Source organism: Chiloscyllium plagiosum, unplaced genomic scaffold (genome assembly GCF_037043375.1).
Source record: "Chiloscyllium plagiosum isolate Xiang-an unplaced genomic scaffold, Cpla_swu_hap1 HiC_scaffold_1, whole genome shotgun sequence".
Taxonomy (NCBI): domain Eukaryota; kingdom Metazoa; phylum Chordata; class Chondrichthyes; order Orectolobiformes; family Hemiscylliidae; genus Chiloscyllium; species Chiloscyllium plagiosum.
The window spans coordinates 155,814,113-155,831,250 of record NW_028270139.1 but is presented as its reverse complement, the minus strand read 5'-3'; the positions used below and the strand labels follow the sequence as shown (position 1 = coordinate 155,831,250).

The 17,138-nt window shown below is 45.4% G+C and overlaps 1 protein-coding gene across 2 annotated transcripts in view; it reads right to left on the bottom strand.

Moving 5' to 3' along the window:
- LOC122553785 (dedicator of cytokinesis protein 2-like) overlaps positions 1 to 17,138 on the bottom strand; it is a 1,246,386-nt gene that overhangs the window by 102,569 nt on the left and 1,126,679 nt on the right. For both annotated transcript variants that reach the window (XM_087991733.1, XM_043698147.2), the window contains exon 39: positions 2,380 to 2,469. In XM_087991733.1, coding sequence (XP_087847859.1) covers positions 2,380 to 2,469 — 90 coding nt within the window. The remainder of the gene's footprint in view (positions 1 to 2,379; positions 2,470 to 17,138) is intronic.

The following is a 17,138-nucleotide window of genomic DNA, read 5'->3' as shown; positions in this document are numbered from 1 at the left end:
TTGGGCTTCGGGATTACTAGTCTAGTGATCATTGCATTGCTACCTTTCCCAAGTGAAAGCTAATGTAGTATCAGAGGACTGTAGGCTACTCATTCATTGGAGAGCTGAACATTGGCGAGTGGTGGTGAGTTTAACCTGAGGGTTCCCACATTTCAGGCAAAGGAAGGGAGGTTGAGAAAAGAGGGTCTTCATGGGGACCTCAGCCATTAGCAGGGAACTGAATGCACACTGTTCCTGATGAAGGGCTTTTGCCCGAAACATTGATTTTCCTGCTCCTCGGATGCTACCTGACCTGCTATGCTTTTCCAACACCACTCTAATCTAAACTCTGGTTTCCAGCATCTGCAGTCCTTGTTTTTACCTGACCTGCCAATCAGCCAATGGAGAACAGGGTACAAACATGACACAAAAGTTCAGGCACAATCTTATTGAATTGTTTGAGGAATGATACGTCCTGTTTCTTACGTTCTATTTGTCCTTTCCCTTATGAATGTAGAATAGGATGATGCAGTGAATGAGGCAAATGAGTCTGACAAAAAGGATCTCAGGTATTTTTGATCACCTGAGAATTAGAGACCAGGAGGTCCAGGGGCAGGACACCCATCACTAGGCAAGTGGATAATGGCTGCACCCTACCTGCAGGAAATAAGATTCAGTCTCTGGTGTGGATTCACTGATGTCAGCCATGTCTGGCAGCTGTAGATCAAACAGCTCTGGTTGAAAGATATATAGCTTGTCCTCTTCATTGTAAACGGTAAGGATGTGAAAGCAATGACCTTCTCCAAGGTCAATATCCTCCCTGTGGCCTGCAAATGAGGCAGGGCAATTTATTATCGTAGGACAATGGATCACAGATTCAGAAGAGGCCATTTGGGCCATCACATCTGTGCTGGCTTTTCAAACCATCAGATTTAATCTTAATCCCTAGTTTGCCCCCCATAACTCAAAAAACTAATCTTTTTCAAGTAGATGACCAATTTCCTCTCAGATCCATTCACACTTTATATTTTAGGCCCCAGCTTATTCAGGGTCTCCCTATAGCTCAAGCCCTCCAACCCTGGCAACTTCATAGTAAATCTTTTCTGCACCCTATCATCTTTCCTATAGCAGAGAGACCAGAATTGAATGCAGTATTCTAATAGTGGCCTGAACAATGTTTAAGTAGTATCAATTTGATATGCATCTGGTTCACTCACGTCCTTTAGAGAAACAATCTGCCATCCTTATCTGGTCTGGCCTACTTGTGACTCCAGACCCACTGCAATGTGGGTGACTCTTAACTGACCTATAGTCAATTATAGGCGGGCAATAAATGCTGATTAAGCTAATGACACCCACATACAATGAATGATAATTTTGAAAAAATCTCTCAGAGGGCTGTAAGCTTTTGGAATTCTGTTACAGTGGGGACTGTGTCACTGAATTTAATCAACACTGAGTTATATAGATTATTGATCGATGAGGGAGTTAAGGGTAATGGCGAGCAGGCAAGAAAGTGGAATTCAGATCACAACCATGATCAGCCGTGATAGAGTCATAGAGGTGTACCGCATGAAAACAGACCCTTCAGTCCAACGTGTCCATGCCCACCAGAAATCCTAAATTAATCTAGTCCTATGTGCCAGCGTTTGGCCCATATCCCCCTAAACCCTTTCTATTCATGTACCCATCCAGAGGCCTTCTCAATGTTGTGATTGTACCAATCTCCACCATTTCCTCTGGCAGCTCATTCCATATGCACAGCACCCTTTGTGTTGCCTCTTAGGTCCCTTTAAATCTTTGCACTCTCACCTTAAGCCTATGTCCACTAGTTTTGAACTCTGCTAATCCAGGGAAAATACCTTGGCTATTCACCCTATATACGCCCCTCGTGATCTTATTGAACAACAGGCTTGAAGAGCTGAATGGCCTAATCCTGTTCTTGAGTCCTAATGTTGCTATTTTCTTGCTTTTACAGACTAAGCCAAGTAAACCATGCAATGTCTTATCTTGTGAAGGCATGGAACAGTTTGGCTCCTGTTAGAAAACGAGATGACTGCCGGTCAGGATAAAATAAAATTGTCTCAGCTAGAATGAGCAGAATAAACCTATGCCCCACCACAGGAAACTCCCTGACCAAAGTGCACATGAGAGTGGTAATGTGATTAATGTTGAGGCAACATTGAGCTTCTCGTGAGGAAAAGCCTTGCAGCCTAATGACTTCCGCCATTAACCTTTCCACTTCTTCTAAGGCTTGTCATCAGTCACTGCCCTATCAGTCATTCCCTCCTGGATTAGACAAAAGGCAGCGGAGCGTTAAAGACCAATCTCTTCACAGGAAATGGCCATCGTCAATCATCATTAGCTTATCATAATCAATGCAAGCTTGCGTTTACTCACCAGGGTCTCACTCAGTAGTTCATAATCAAAGACCTCCATCTCGTACTGTTCTGCCAGCTCCTTGCAGAGATGAATGGCTTCTTCCCACATCTGTTCACAGCAAGCAGCAAATAATTAGTGTGACACGTTGAAATGATTCATCTGTGCTACATTGCAGCATGTCAGTGCAATTTCTTCTGTTTAAGGGGCTTTGCTTTCCAAATTCTTCCTGACCACCCCCTTAACAGGAGCAATACAGTGACATGAAGAAGAGTGGAAGGTCGTTCAGCCCATTAATCATTCAACTGAATTGTAGTAGATAACCTCCTCTCCATTTCACAGAATGGTTACAGTACTAAAGGAGGCCATTCGGCCGGTCCTGTCTGTGTGAGCTCTCTGCAAAAGCAATTGAGCGAATTCCACTCTGTTACCCGCTCCCCTTTGTCTCATCAATTTGTCCCCTTCATGTGCTTACTCAACTCTGCTTTGTATTAAGGCATTGAATCTGCTTCCTTTACCACCTTTGGAAATGCATTACTAACCTGAAACTCACGATGTGTAAGCTACCCTCCTGTTGCCTTGGGTTTTAGATTTTAGATTAGATTAGATTACTTTACAGTGTGGAAACAGGCCCTTCGGCCCAACAAGTCCACACCGACCCGCCGAAGCGCAAACCACCCATACCCCTACATTTACCCCTTACCTAACACTACGGACAATTTAGCATGGCCAATTCACCTGACCTGCACATCTTTGGAACTGTGGGAGGAAACCGGAGCACCCGGAGGAAACCCACGCAGACACGGGGAGAATGTGCAAACTCCACACAGTCAGTCGCCTGAGGCGGGAACTGAACCCGGGTCTCTGGCGCTGTGAGGCAGCAGTGCTAACCACTGTGCCACCGTGCCGGGTTCTTTTGCCAATCACCTCAAGTTGATGTTCTCCCATTTTCCATCCTTCTACCAGTGGGAACTGTTTCTCTCGATCCTCTTTAAATATTGTCCCGACAATGGTTCTGAATCTCCCTTAACCTTCTCTGTCTTTGATCCATAACTCTCCAAACAGCCTGACTCAGCAAGATTTCATCCATCTCTGTTTCAATTCATCAACCTTCTCACTTTTGTTTTAGCAGGTATGGAGATGTGTTTCAGACTTTCACTGTCCAGTCATGGGACAGATATTCTCCCTGCTCTTGAATGGCTTGGTTCTAAAGTCTCTCAAGTGCTGGATTAAATAGATAATAAACACTACACATAATAAACCACACAAAGGAACGCTATTTGTCCATATTCCTTGACTGTGAAAATTAACAAGATTTTGTGACATGTCTTTTCACTCAATGTCTAGTCACAGAGTCTTAGAGCCATATAGCACAGAAACAGACCCTTAGACCAACCAGTCCATGCTGACCATAATCCCACCTGCCTGCTCCTGGCCCATATCCCTCAAAATCTTTCCTATTCACGTCTTTTAAACGTTGTAATTGTACCCACATCCACTATTTCCTCAGTAAGTTCATTTCACATGCGAACTCTGTGTAAAAAATTTGTCCCGCATGTCTTTTTTAAATCTCTCCTCTCTCACCTTACAAATGTGCTCCTTTGTCTTGAAATACTCCATCCTAGGGGAAAGACAACTGCTATTAACTCTATCTATACCCCTCATTATTTTGTAAACTTGATCTAACAGGAGATGCTGGGTAACATTAAGGAACAAGAACCCTCCCTCCCTAAAACTATGGAAAATAAAACTTTCTCCACTATTTCACGGTCATCACAATGAAGACAGTACTGGTTGAATAAGGGGAGTGGATTATCATTAAGCCCGACTCAATCAGTGACATACCATAATTATTTCATGGGATATAATCATCACTGGCCATGGAAGCATTCAATGGCAATCTATAAATGCCCTTGAGAAGGTGATGCTGAGACATTTTGGGTAACTTCAGTCGTTGTGGTGTGGGAATACCCACAATAGTGTATAGGGAGACAGTGCCATGATTTTAAACAAGTAACAGTAATATACTACCAAGTCAGGATGGTGTGTGTCTTGAAGCTGGAATTACAGAACCATTATAGCACAAACATTAGGAGCAGGAATAGGCCTCTCGGTCCCTTAAGCTTGGTCCATCATTCAGTCAGATCGCACCTAATCTAATTACGCACAATGCTGCCTACCCCCGATTACTGTCACCCTCTTACTCATCAACATCGATTTACGTCTGCCCTAAAAAAAAACAAAAATATGCTTCTATCACCTTTGGGGAATTTCAAAAGACTCCCAACTCTTTAAGAGGATAAACCTTCTCTTTCTCTATATAACAGGTCCCTTACTTTTGAACAATAATACCTAGTTCTAGATTCTCCCAATGAGGAAACATCCTCTCAACATTCACCCTGTCACAACCTCACAAGGCCTTCTTTGTTTTAATTGATTTCCCGCTTACTGTTCAAAACCCCAACAGATGCAAGCCTTCAACCTTTCCTCACAAGACAACCAAAGCTTTCCTAATATTAATCTAGGGCAGCACAGTGGCTCAGTGGTCAGCATGGCTACCTCACAGCATCAGGAACCCAGGTTCCATTCCACTCTCAGGCGACTGTCTGTGTGGAGTTTGCACATTCTTCCTGTGTCTGCGTGGGCTTCTGCCAGGTGCTTTGGTTTCCTCTCACTGTCCAAAGATGTGCAATGAGGTGGAATGGCCATGCTAAATTTGGGTGGCACAGTGGTTAGCACTGCTGCCTCACAGCGCCAGAGCTGAATGGTCAAATTCCATACTGTAGAGATTCCACAAATAAATAATTTCTAATGCATTTTCAATCTTCTTTAAATAAGGTAATCAATACTGTGTACTGTCTCACCAAAGCTCCGTATAACTGAAACATAAGCTCCTTGACCTTTGTATTCAATTCCCCTTGCAATAAGTGATAACATGCTGTAAGCTTTCCTGATCACTTGCGTATCTGCATATTTGCTGTGACATCGAGGATAGTCAGATTGCTCTGCATCACAGAGCTCTGCAATCTTTCACCGGATGTATAAAATGCTTCTTTTTTATTCTTCCTACCGAAATAGACAGTTCCACAAATTCCTACATAATACTCCAGTGGCCAGGTCACTGCACACTCACTTAAGTGATATTTGTTTAATTCGTTCATGAACATGGGCATCACTGGTGGGGCCAACATTTATTGCCCAGTCCTAAGGCAATTAGGAGTCAACTGCATTGCTGTGGGTCTGGAGTGATGTGTCGGACAGAGCAGGTAAGGAAAGCAGATTTCCTTCCCTGAAGGACATTAATGAAAGAGATAGGCTTTTACAACAATAATCAGTGATCAAATGGTTGGCAGGAGACACGGCTTATTAAAAATAAATGAATTCAGAGAATCACCTGCTGCTGTGGTGAGATTTGAACCCACATCACCAGGATGCCAGCTTGGGTTGTTAACTTACTAGTCCAACACCTCGAGGACAACTTTACACACACTTTTTTTGTCCTCTAGACAACTTACTTTCTGACATATCCTTGTATCATCAGTATTCTTGGCAAACATACCTTCAGTCCCTTCATCCAAGCTGTTTCTATAAATTGGAAACTGTTGAGGTCCCAAACATAAGCTGCTTGACACCACAACACTTGACAGCAGCGTCTGGATATTCAAAGATGGTGTATAGGTTTCAGTCAAAAATACTAATGAACAAAAAGGGATTCTTAATGTTTCAGATAAAGGACGAGAACCAGATAATATGTGCTATATGCACAGCAGGTAATTAGCAGAAAAGAAGGAAATCCTGAGTGTTCTCTATATCCTTGAGTGTTCAACTGAAATATACTTCAGGGCTGTCAGCAAGAGTCTGGCTGTTCCCAGCATGGCTCACACTGTGATGAAATGGTTCGGTTTTAAGTCCACAGATTGATATTGTGAGAACACTTCACTGAAGGGCTCCTCTATTTGAAGAATAATAAAATCCTTATAGAATGGAAGCAGGCCATTTGACCCATTGGGTCCACACCAACCCTCCGAAGAACATGCCACACAGGCCCACACTTATCCTACCCCTGTATCATAAAGTCATAGAGATATCCAGCAAAGAAACAGGCCCTTTGGTCCAACTCCTTCATGCTGACCAGATGCCCTAAATTAATTTGGTCCCATTTGCCAGCATTTGGCCCATATCCTTCAAAACCCTTTCCTTCTAATCCTGTCCTATTCATATACCCATCCAGATGCCTTTTAAATGTTGTAATTGTACCAGCCTCCAACAATTCCTCTGGTACCTCATTCCATACACACACGACCCTCTGCTGAAAAAGTTGTCCCTTAGATCCCTTTTAAATCTTTCCCCTCTCACCTTAAACCATCACAGGAGGCTCCCAAGCACTGAGGATGTCACCTAGACAGGGGACGAAACGTCTGCAACACAAATTCCCAGCTTGGCGAACAGAACCACAACAACAAGCACCCGAGCTACAAATCTTCTCACAAGCTTTGAAAACCTATGCCCTCTAGTTCTGGACCCCACCACCCCAGGGAAAAGACTTTGTCTATTTATCCTATCCATGCCCCTCATAATTTTATAAACCTCTATAAGGTCACCCCTCTGCCTCCGACACTCCAGGGAAAACAGCCCCGGTCCATTCAGGCTCTCCCTATAGCTCAAATCTTCCAACCATGGCAACATCCTTGTAAATCTTTTCTGAATTCCTCTAAGTTTTCACAACATCCCTTCAATAGGAGGGAGACCAGAACTGATGCAATATTTCAAATGTGGCCTAACCAAAGTCCTTACAGCTACAACATGCCCTACCAACTTCTATACTCAGTGCTCTGACCAATAAAGGCAAGCTTATCAAATATTTTCTTCACTATTCTGTCTGTCAACGACTCTACTTTCAAGGAACTATGAACCTGCAATCCAAGGTCTCTTTGTTCAGCAACACTCCCCAGGACTTTACCATTAAGTGCATAAGTCCTGCCCTGATTTGTCTTTCCAAATGCAGGAGGGAAGCGAGGGCTGCTGGGAAGGGTAAACGTTCCCACTGATAAAAGGGACTTACCACGGAAGTTGGGCCACCTTTTTTTACAAAGCGGTGAGGACAGAGGCCGGAGAGGAGCGAAGGCTGCCAGGAAAGATAAGTGCTTGATTTTTTTTTAAGTCGGTGAGGAATGGTTGCCAGGTGTTTCAGGGTTTAGAACGTTTAAAAAGAACAGGGAGGGGGGAAGAAGAGGGAGTGTAGCATTGCTAATCAGAGAGTGTGTCACAGCTACAGAAATGAAAGTTGTCGAGGAAGGTTTGTCTACTGAGTCAGTATGGGTGGAAGTTAGGAACAGCAAGGGAGCAACCACCTCATTGAAGGTTTTCTACAGACCCCCTAATAGCAGTAGAAAGATTGAAGAATCATAGGCTGGCAGATTATGGAAAAATGCAGATACAGCAGGATTGTTGTTATGGGTGACTTCAACTTTCCCAATATTGACTGGAACCTCCTTAGTGCAGATGGTTTGGATGGAGCCATTTTTGTCAGGTGTGTTCAGGAGAGGGGAGGGGAGAGGCCATTTTGGATTTGGTGCTCGGCAATGAGCCAGGACAGGTGTCAGTTCTCGCTGTGGGAGAACACTTTGGTGACAGTGACCACAACTGCCTCACAATCACCGTAGCCATGGAGAGGGAAAGGAGCAGTTGCCATGGGAAGATATTTAATTGGGGAAAAGGAAATTATGATGCTATCAGACTGGAATTGGGAAGTACAGATTGGGAACAATTGTTCCACAGAAAGGGCACAGCAGACATGTGGAGCAGTTGTTGCGAGTGATGCACAAACTTGTGCCTCTGAGACAGGGTAAGAAGGGGTAAGATTAAGGAGCCTTGGATGATGAGAACAGAGGAGCTTCTTGTCAAAAGGAAGAAGATAGTTTACGTAAGGTGGAGGAAGCAAAGTCTAGCACAGCTTTAGAGGATTACAGGCTTGCAAGAAAGGAGCTCAGAAATGGACTGAAGAGAGCCAGGAGGGGGCATGAAAAAGACTTTGCACGAAGGATTAGGGAGAACCCAAAGGCATTTTACTCATATGTGAAGAATAAAAGAATGATCAGGGAGAAGGTAGGGCCGTCAGGGATAGCATAGGGAACTTGTGCGTGGAGTCTGAGCAGATAGGGGAAGCCCTAAATGAGTTCTTTGCTTCGGGTTTCACTAAGGAAAGGGATCTTGTTGTGAATGAGAACTTTGAGGAGCTGGGGTACAGGCTTGAACAGATCAAGATTGAGGAAGTTGATGTGCTGGAAATTTTGGCAAACATTAAGATTGATAAGTCTCCAGGGCAAGACCAGATTTATCCCAGGCTGCTCCGGGAAGCGAGAAAGGAGGTTGCTAAGCCGCTGGCGAAGATTTTTGCTTCCTCACTCTCCACGGGAGTCATACTGGAGGATTGGAGGGAGCTGAATGTTGTTCCTCTTTTCAAGAAGGGGAATAGGGAAATTTCTGGCAATTACAGACCAGTCAGTCTTATGTCTGTGGTCAGCAAGGTTTTTGGAAAGAATTCTGAGGGATAGGATTAATGACTATTTGGAAAAGCATAGTGTGATTAAAAGCAGTCAGCATGGCTTTGTGAGGGGCAGGTCATGCCTCTTAAATCTTATTGAGTCTTTTGAGGAGGTGATGAGACAGGTTGACGAAGGTCAGTCAATGGATATGGTGTATATGGACTTCAGCAAGGCATTTGATAGGGTTCTCCATGGTAACCTCATTCATAAAGTCAGGAAGTATGGGATACAGGGAGACTTGGCTATCTGGATTCAGAATTGGTTGGCTGACAGAAGGCAGAGAGTATTTGTAGATGGAAGGTATTCTGCCCAGAGGTCAGTGTTGAGTCGTGTCCCACAGGGCTCTGTTCTTGGGTCTCTGCTCTTTGTAGTTTTTATAAATGACTTGGATGATGAGGTTGAGGGGTAGGTTTGTAAATTTGCCAATGACATTGGAGGTGCCATTGATAGTATTGAGGGCTGTTGCAGGCTGCAGCGTGACATAGACATGATTCAGAGCTGGGCTGAGAAATGGCAGATGGAGTTCAACCTGGATAAATGTGAAGTGATGCATTTTGGAAGGTCAAATTTGAATGCTGAATATAGGATTAAAGACAGGATTTTTGTCAGTGTGGAGGAACAGAGGGATCTTGGTGGTCAAGTGCATAGATCCCTCAAAGTTTCTACCCAAGTGGATAGGGTTGTTAAGAACGCATATGGTGTTTTGGCTTTCATTAACAGGGGGATCAAGTTTAAGAGCTACGAGGTTTTGCTGCAGCTCTACAAGTTCCACACTTGGAATACTGTGTCCAGTTCTGGTCACCCTATTATAGGAAAGATACAGAGGCTTTAGAGAGGGTGCAAAGAAGGCTTACCAGGATGCTGCCTGGACTGGAAGGCTTGTCTTATGAAGAGAGGTTGACTAAGCTCAGACTTTTCTCTCTGAAGAGAGGTGGCCTGATTGAGGTATACAAGGTAATGAGAGGCATGGATAGAGTCAATAGCCAGAGATTTCTCCCCAGGGCAGGAATGACTGGCACCAGGGGTCATAGTTTTAAGGTGTTAGAAGGACGGTATAGAGGAGATGTCAGAGGAAAGTTCTTTACGCAGAGAGTTGTGAATGCATGGAATGTGTTGCCAATGGTGGTGGTGGAAGCAGAGTCATTAGGGGACATTTAAGTGACTGCTGGACATGCACATGGACAGCAGTGAATTGAGGGGTGCGTAGGTTATTTTAATTTAGATTAGTATTAATCCTCGGCACAAAATTGTGGACTGAAGGGCCTGTTCTGTGCTGTACTTTTCTATGTTCTATTCGACATCACATTTATATAATTTAAATCCCATCAACCAATTGGCTCATCTGAGCAAGATCCTGTTGTAGGCTGAGGTAAACTTCTTTGCTGTCCAATACACCACTATCCTGCATTTCCCATGGCTAATCCACCTAGTTTCCATCTTCCTGAGCACTACAGGCAATTTTGCATGGCCAATCCACCTAACCCACACATGTGTAGACTGTGAGAAGAAATCAGAGCATCCAGATAAAACCCGCACAGACAGAGGCAGAATTCACAAATTCCACACAATCACCTGAAGCTGGAATCGAACTCAGGACCTTGGCTCTGTGAGGCAGCAGTACTAATCACTGAGCCACCATGTCACTCCTTTTGTCTGGTTGTTGTTAAATGCTGTTACTCAGCCAACCACAGCTGCAGATATCCAATCAGAGTATAAAAAGAAATCAGATCCTAGTTTCCTAATTTTCAGTACTCCTTGTTTGAGGGTCTCACCTCATCCTCCAGCTCTCTGTTATCTCTGTCATTTCTCCAACTCTGATCGAGTGTGCTTCACTGAATTCCACTGCCCTGCAGCACCAGGTGACATTGCTTCAGCTTTGTGGGAACTAAGGTCGGAAGCATTCTCCCCGACCTGAGCCCGCAAAAAAAAACCCTGCCTCCTGATTTTTCTCTATCCTCCTCTAAAATATTTCTTAAACCCAAATGATTGGAACATTGCCAAGGGTTGTCCTCCTACCTCCAGGCCTGGCAATTTGCATTCAAGACCCCCCCTCAGGACTTGTTGGCGTTGGAAGGGGCAAGGTGTTTCATAATGTGAACAATTAGGTTGACTCTTCATATTTTGGTCATCAGTGCACCTCTGATGCATCTTGGGTTGTTCTGCTTTCTTTAAAGCCAGACCCTAATTTAGACTTAGAAGCCTATCTCGTTCAGGGCAGTCTCTGAGGGGGTCATTTTAAGGAATGCAGGCTCGGTCATGTGATGCTGGATATAAGCAGGTGAAGTACAGGATCAAGGTTCCAGGGTGGAATCCCGGGACTCTAATACTGTCCTTAGAGACAAAAAAAACTACAGATGCTGCAATCCAAGGTGGACAAGTAGGAGGCTGGAAGAGCACATCAAGTCAGGCAACATCAGGAGGTGGAGAAGCCAACGTTTCGGGTGTAATCCTTTCATGATGTTGTCCATCTTCTCCCTGAGAGTGTTAGGCACCTGGCCTGACCCTGCTGAGATCCCAGTGACATGGCTGCAGGTGAACGAGGAGCGCCAATGGCAGGGTCTGTTCAGCAGGTGCCTTTCTGCAAGTACTAGGGGCCCATTCTCAATCTGTCAGCGGATTGGGGGCGGGGAGAATGAGGCTAGAGGTTTCAGTCAGGATTGGGAATTTGAGGTTGGTTCCTAACCCATGGAACGGCTAAGGTCACATGTTGGATGGGAGAGTGTCTCAGAAATACAACTTAAAGGACATTGGGGGTACCTGTACATGAAACGCAGAAAGCTAACTCACATGTAGGGTGCAGAAAAGATTTACAAGGATGTTGCCAGGACTGGAGGGTTTGAGCTATATGGAGAGGCTGAAAATACTGGGGTTAATTTTCCCTGGGGCTGAGGGGTGACCTAATGGAGGTTTATGTAATCATGAGGGGCATGGATATAGTGAATAGGTAGGGGAGTCCTGAACTAGACAGCATAGGTTTAAGGTGAGAGGAGAAACATTTAAAAGGGACCTAAGCGACCACTTTTTCACAGAGAGGGTGGTGTGTGTATGGAATGAGCTGCAAGAGGAAGTGGTGGCGGCTGGTAAAAGGCATCTGGATGGATATGTGAATAGGAAGGGTTTAGAAGGATAAGGGTCAAGAGTTTAGTGCTGGAAAAGCACAGCATGTGAGGCAGCATCTGAGGAGCAGGAAAATTGACATTTCAGGCAAAAGCCCTTCATCAGGAATGAGCTGATATTAGATCAATTGAAGGATACAGGCCAAATGCTGGCAAATGGGAGTAGATTAATTTAGGATACCTGGTTGGCATGGATGAGTTGGACTGAAGGGTCTGTTTCCATGCTGTATATCTCTCTGACTTGACAGCAGGTAATCAGGATGGCTAATGAAATAGTTACCAACCAGGAGAGGCAATGGCCCTCGTGATATTAATGCTGGACTGTTCATCCAACAATTCTGGGGAGCTGGGTTTGAATCCTCACATGGCTGATGGCGAAGTTTACATTCAACAAAAATCTGGAACTAAGAGTCTCATTATGACCATGAATCCATTTCCAATTGTTGGGAGAAACTCATCTGGTCCACTGACATCATTCAGGGAAGGAAACTGCCCTCCCTCACTGGCTGGGACTGTGTGTGACTCCAGACCCGCAGCAATGTCGTTGACTCTCAACTGCACTCTGGGTAATAAATACTGGCCTAGCCACTGATGCTGTCTTGCTGTGAATTTTTTTTTTATTTCAAGAGAGTTGAAGTATAAGAGTTGGGAAGTCTTGCTGTAACTGTACAAGGTGCACGTGAGATTCTGGAGTACTGTAAGCAGTTTTGGTCCCCTTATTTAAGGAAAAATCTTATTTCATTAGAGGCAGTTCAGAGAAGGTTCACTAGGATGATCCCCTGTCTGGAAGTATCGTTTTATGAGTGATGGTTGAAAACGTTGGGACTCTACTCACTAGAGTTTAGAAGAATGAGAGGTGATCGCATTGAAACATATGGGATTCTTCAGAGGATTGACAGGGTCAATGTTGTGAGGGTGTTTCCCTTCATGGGAGAGTCTTGGACCAGAGGACATCATCTCAGAATTAAGGCGTGCCAAATTTAAGACTGAGACAAGGAGAAATTTCTTCTCTCAGAGGGTTGTGAGTCTTTGGAACTCCATGCCACCAAGAGCTGGATGGGTAGTGTCCTTGTGTATGTTTAAGGCTGAGAGAGATAGATTCTTGATCAGTCAGGGAAGGCAGAAAAGTGGATGTGAGGTATGTCTGCTGCAAAATACAATTACAATAGTTCATGGTTGGTTTGACTGGCACACATCCGATGGGCTGAAGGGCCGTTTTCTGTGCTGTAGAACTCCATTACTCTCAGTCAGCAGCACAGAAGCAGCCACACTTCACTTTTCTTTCTGCGTGGCTTTCAATTTCTTCCCTTTTGTAGAATATTCAATTTATTTGGAAGTTGTGACTGAATCTGCTTTCAAGCTGTGCATTCCACATCACAATAACTCACAATGGAAAATGTTTTTTTTTTCTCTTGTTCCCCCAATTGCCTTTCGCTGGGTGCTATCAATCTGTGTCCTCTGGTTTTCATCCCTCCTGTCACTGGAAATTGTTTCTCATTTTGCGCTTTGTGAAAAGCCATTCAGAATCTTGAACACCATTAGATCCCCATTTAACCTTCACTGCTCTGAGGAGTACAATCACAGTTTCTCCACAGTACTGGGGATCCTTCACTCTGCAATCATTCACCCTCAACTCTGCACCTTCACCAAGGTCATCCACATGACAAGTGTGATGCCCAGACTCTGACACAATACTCGAGCAAGGCAAATGGTCAAACTAAGCACCAGGTGACTCCATTTTGGCATCGCACAATTACTTGGCAATTGTTATCTTCAATTACAACCAACCTTAGCATGTGCCCTTCAGATTCAATGGTGTTATCATCACTGAATTCCACACCATCAAAATCTTGGGGTTACTATTAACCAGAAACTCAATGCACCAATCAACCCCACAGTCCCATGGCTGAACATTTCAACTCCCCCTCCCACTCTGCTGAGGACACGCAGGTTCTGGGCCTTTGCCATCGCCACTCCCTTAACACTCAATGCCTGGAGGAAGAACGCCCCATCTTCCGCCTCGGGACCCTACAATGTGGACTTCACCAGTTTCCTCATTTCCCCTCCCTACCTTACCCCAGTTCCAACCTTCCAGCTCAGCACCTGCCTCATGACCTGTCCTACCTGCCAATCTCCCTTCCCACCTACCCGCTCCACCCTCCTCTCTGACCTATCACCTTCACTCCCACTTCCATCCACCTATCACACTCTCAGCTACCTTTCCCCCAGCCCCATCCCCTTCCCATTTATTTGTCTATCTCCGAGGCTCCCAACCTCACACCTGATGAAGGGCTTTTGCCCGAAATATCGATTTTCCTGCTCCTCAGATGCTGCCTGACCTGCTGTGTTTTTCAAGCACCGCGCTAATCTTGACCCTACATATGAATACAACGGTGATGCTTCCATTTCCCCACACTATATAGTGAATAGGTCACCTCCTGCCTTCCTAAAGCCAGTCCAACATGCACAAGACCAGGAGTGTAGCTGCATACTTCCCACTTGTCTGGATACGTACAACTCCAAAAACACACAAGAAGAATGATAGAGTCATAGAGATGTACAGCATAGAAACAGACCCTTCGGTCCAACCCGTCCATGCCGACCAGATATCCCAACCCAATCTAGTCTCACCTACCAACACCTGGCCCATATCCCTCCAAACTCTTCCTATTCATATACCCATCCAAATGCCTTTTAAATGTTGCAATTGTACCAGCCTCCACCACTTCCTCTGGCAGCTCATTCCATACACCCTCTGTGTGAAAACATTGCCCTGTAGATCTCTTTTATATCTTTCCCCTCTTACCCTAAACACATGCCCTCTCTTTCTGGGCTCCCTGACCCCAGGGAAAAGGCTTTGCCTGTTTATCCTATCCATGCCCCTCATAATTTTGTAAACCTCTATAAGGTAACCCCTCAGCCTCCGACGCTCCAGGGAAAACAGCCCTAGCCATTCAACCTCTCCCTATAACTCAAATCTTCCAACCTTGGCAACATCCTTGTAAATCTTTTCTGAACCCTTTCAAGTTTCACAACATCTTCCTGATAGGAAGGAGATCAGAATTGCATGCAATATTCCAACAGTGGCCTAACCAATGTCCTGTACAGCCACAACATGACCTCCCAACTCCTGTACTCAATATGCTGACCAATAAAGGAAAGCATACGAAATTCCTTCATTACTATCCTATCTACCTGTGACTCTACTTTCAAGGAGCTATGAACCTGCACTCCAAGGTCTCTTTGTTCACCAACACTCCCTCGGACCTTACCATGAAGTGTATAAGTCCTGTTAAGATTTGCTTTTCCAAAATGCAGCACCTCATATTTATCTAAATTAAACTCCTTCTCTGTAGCTGTAACACCAGATTCTGCATTCCGTTCTATTACCCTGATGTACTTATAAAAGATAAGTACATGGATCGCACGCTAATCAAAACTTTTCACTGTATCTGCATACAAGTGACAATAATAAATCAAACACACCATTCTGATTTGGGAATACTGTGCATCATTGCTCCTTCACAGTCTATACAATACCCACAGTGTGGAATGAGGCCATTTGGCCCAATGCGTCCACACCAATCCTCTGCAGGGCATCGCACCCAGATCTATCTCCATAGCCCTGGATTTCCCATGGCTCACACAGCTAACCTACCCATCCCTGAACATTATGGGAAATTGAGCATGGCCAATCCACCTAACCTGCACTGTGGGAGGAAAGACTGTGGTGCTGGAAGAGCACAGCCAATCAGGCAGCATCCAAGGAGCAGCAGCATTGTCGTTTCAAGCATAAGCTCTCCATCAGGAATGAGGCTTGTTGGCCAAGGGTGCTGGGAGATAAATGGGAGGGGGTGAGGCTGGGGGGAAAGGTAGCTGGGAATTCAATAGGTAGATGAATGTGGTTGTGAAAGTGATAGGTCGGGAGGATGGTGGAGTGGATAGGTGGGAAGGAAGGTGGACAGGTAGGACCTTTCAAGAGGGTGGTGCCAAGATGGAAGGTTGGGACTGCAATAAGGTGGGGGGGGAGGGGTAATGGGGAAAGCTGGTGAAATCCACATTGATCCCAGGTGGCTGAAGGGACCCAAGGCGGAAGATGAAGCATTCTTCCTCCAGGCTTTGGGTGGTTAGGGTTTGGTGATGGAGGAGGCCCAGGACCTGCATGCCTTTGCGGAGTGGGAGTGTGAGTTAAAGTGTTCAGTCACAGGGCAGTGGGGTTGTTTAGTTCGGGTGTCCTAGACATGTTCTCTGACATGATCCGCAACTTGGCATCCTGTCTCCCCAATATAGAGGAGACCACATCGGGTACAACGGATACAGTAGATGAGGTATATGAAAGTACAGGTAAATCTCTGTCGGATGCAAAAGGATCCTATAGGGCCTTGGACAGAAGTCGGGGGGGGGGGGGGGAGGGGGAGGAAGGTGTGGGCGCAAGTTTTGCACTTCTTGGGGTGGCAGGGGAAGGTGCTGGGAGGAAATGGTAGGTAGGTGGGGGTGTGGACCTGACAAGGCAGTCGTGGAGGGAATACTCTCTCCGAAACGCAGATAGGGATGGGGAGGCAAATATATCTCTGGAGGTGGAGTTTGTTGGTTGTGGAAATGGCAGACCATGACCCAAACTAAACAACCCCTCCGCCCTCTGGCTGGACACTTTAACTCACCTTCCCACTCCACTGTGGACATGCAGGTCCTGGGCCTCCTCCATCACCAAACCCTAACCACCCGATGCCTGGAGGAAGAACACCTCATCTTCCACCTTAGGACCCTCCAACCACACTGGGCCAATGTGGATTTCACCAGTTTCCCCATTTCCCCTCCCAATCTTATCCCAGTCCCAAACTTCCAACTTGGCGCTGCCCTCTTGAATGGTCTTACCTGTCCCTCTTCCTTTTCACCTATCCGCTCCACCCTTCCCTCCACCTACCTCTTGCATTCCCAGCTACCTTCCCCCATTTATCACCCCTTCTCCCATTTATCACTCAGTCCCCTTAAGCCAGCAGCCTTATTCCTAATGAAGAGCTTATGCTCGAAACATCGACTCTACTGCTCCTTGGATGCTGCCTGACTGGCTGTGCTTTTCCAGTACCACACTCTTTAACTCTGATCTCCAGCATCTGCA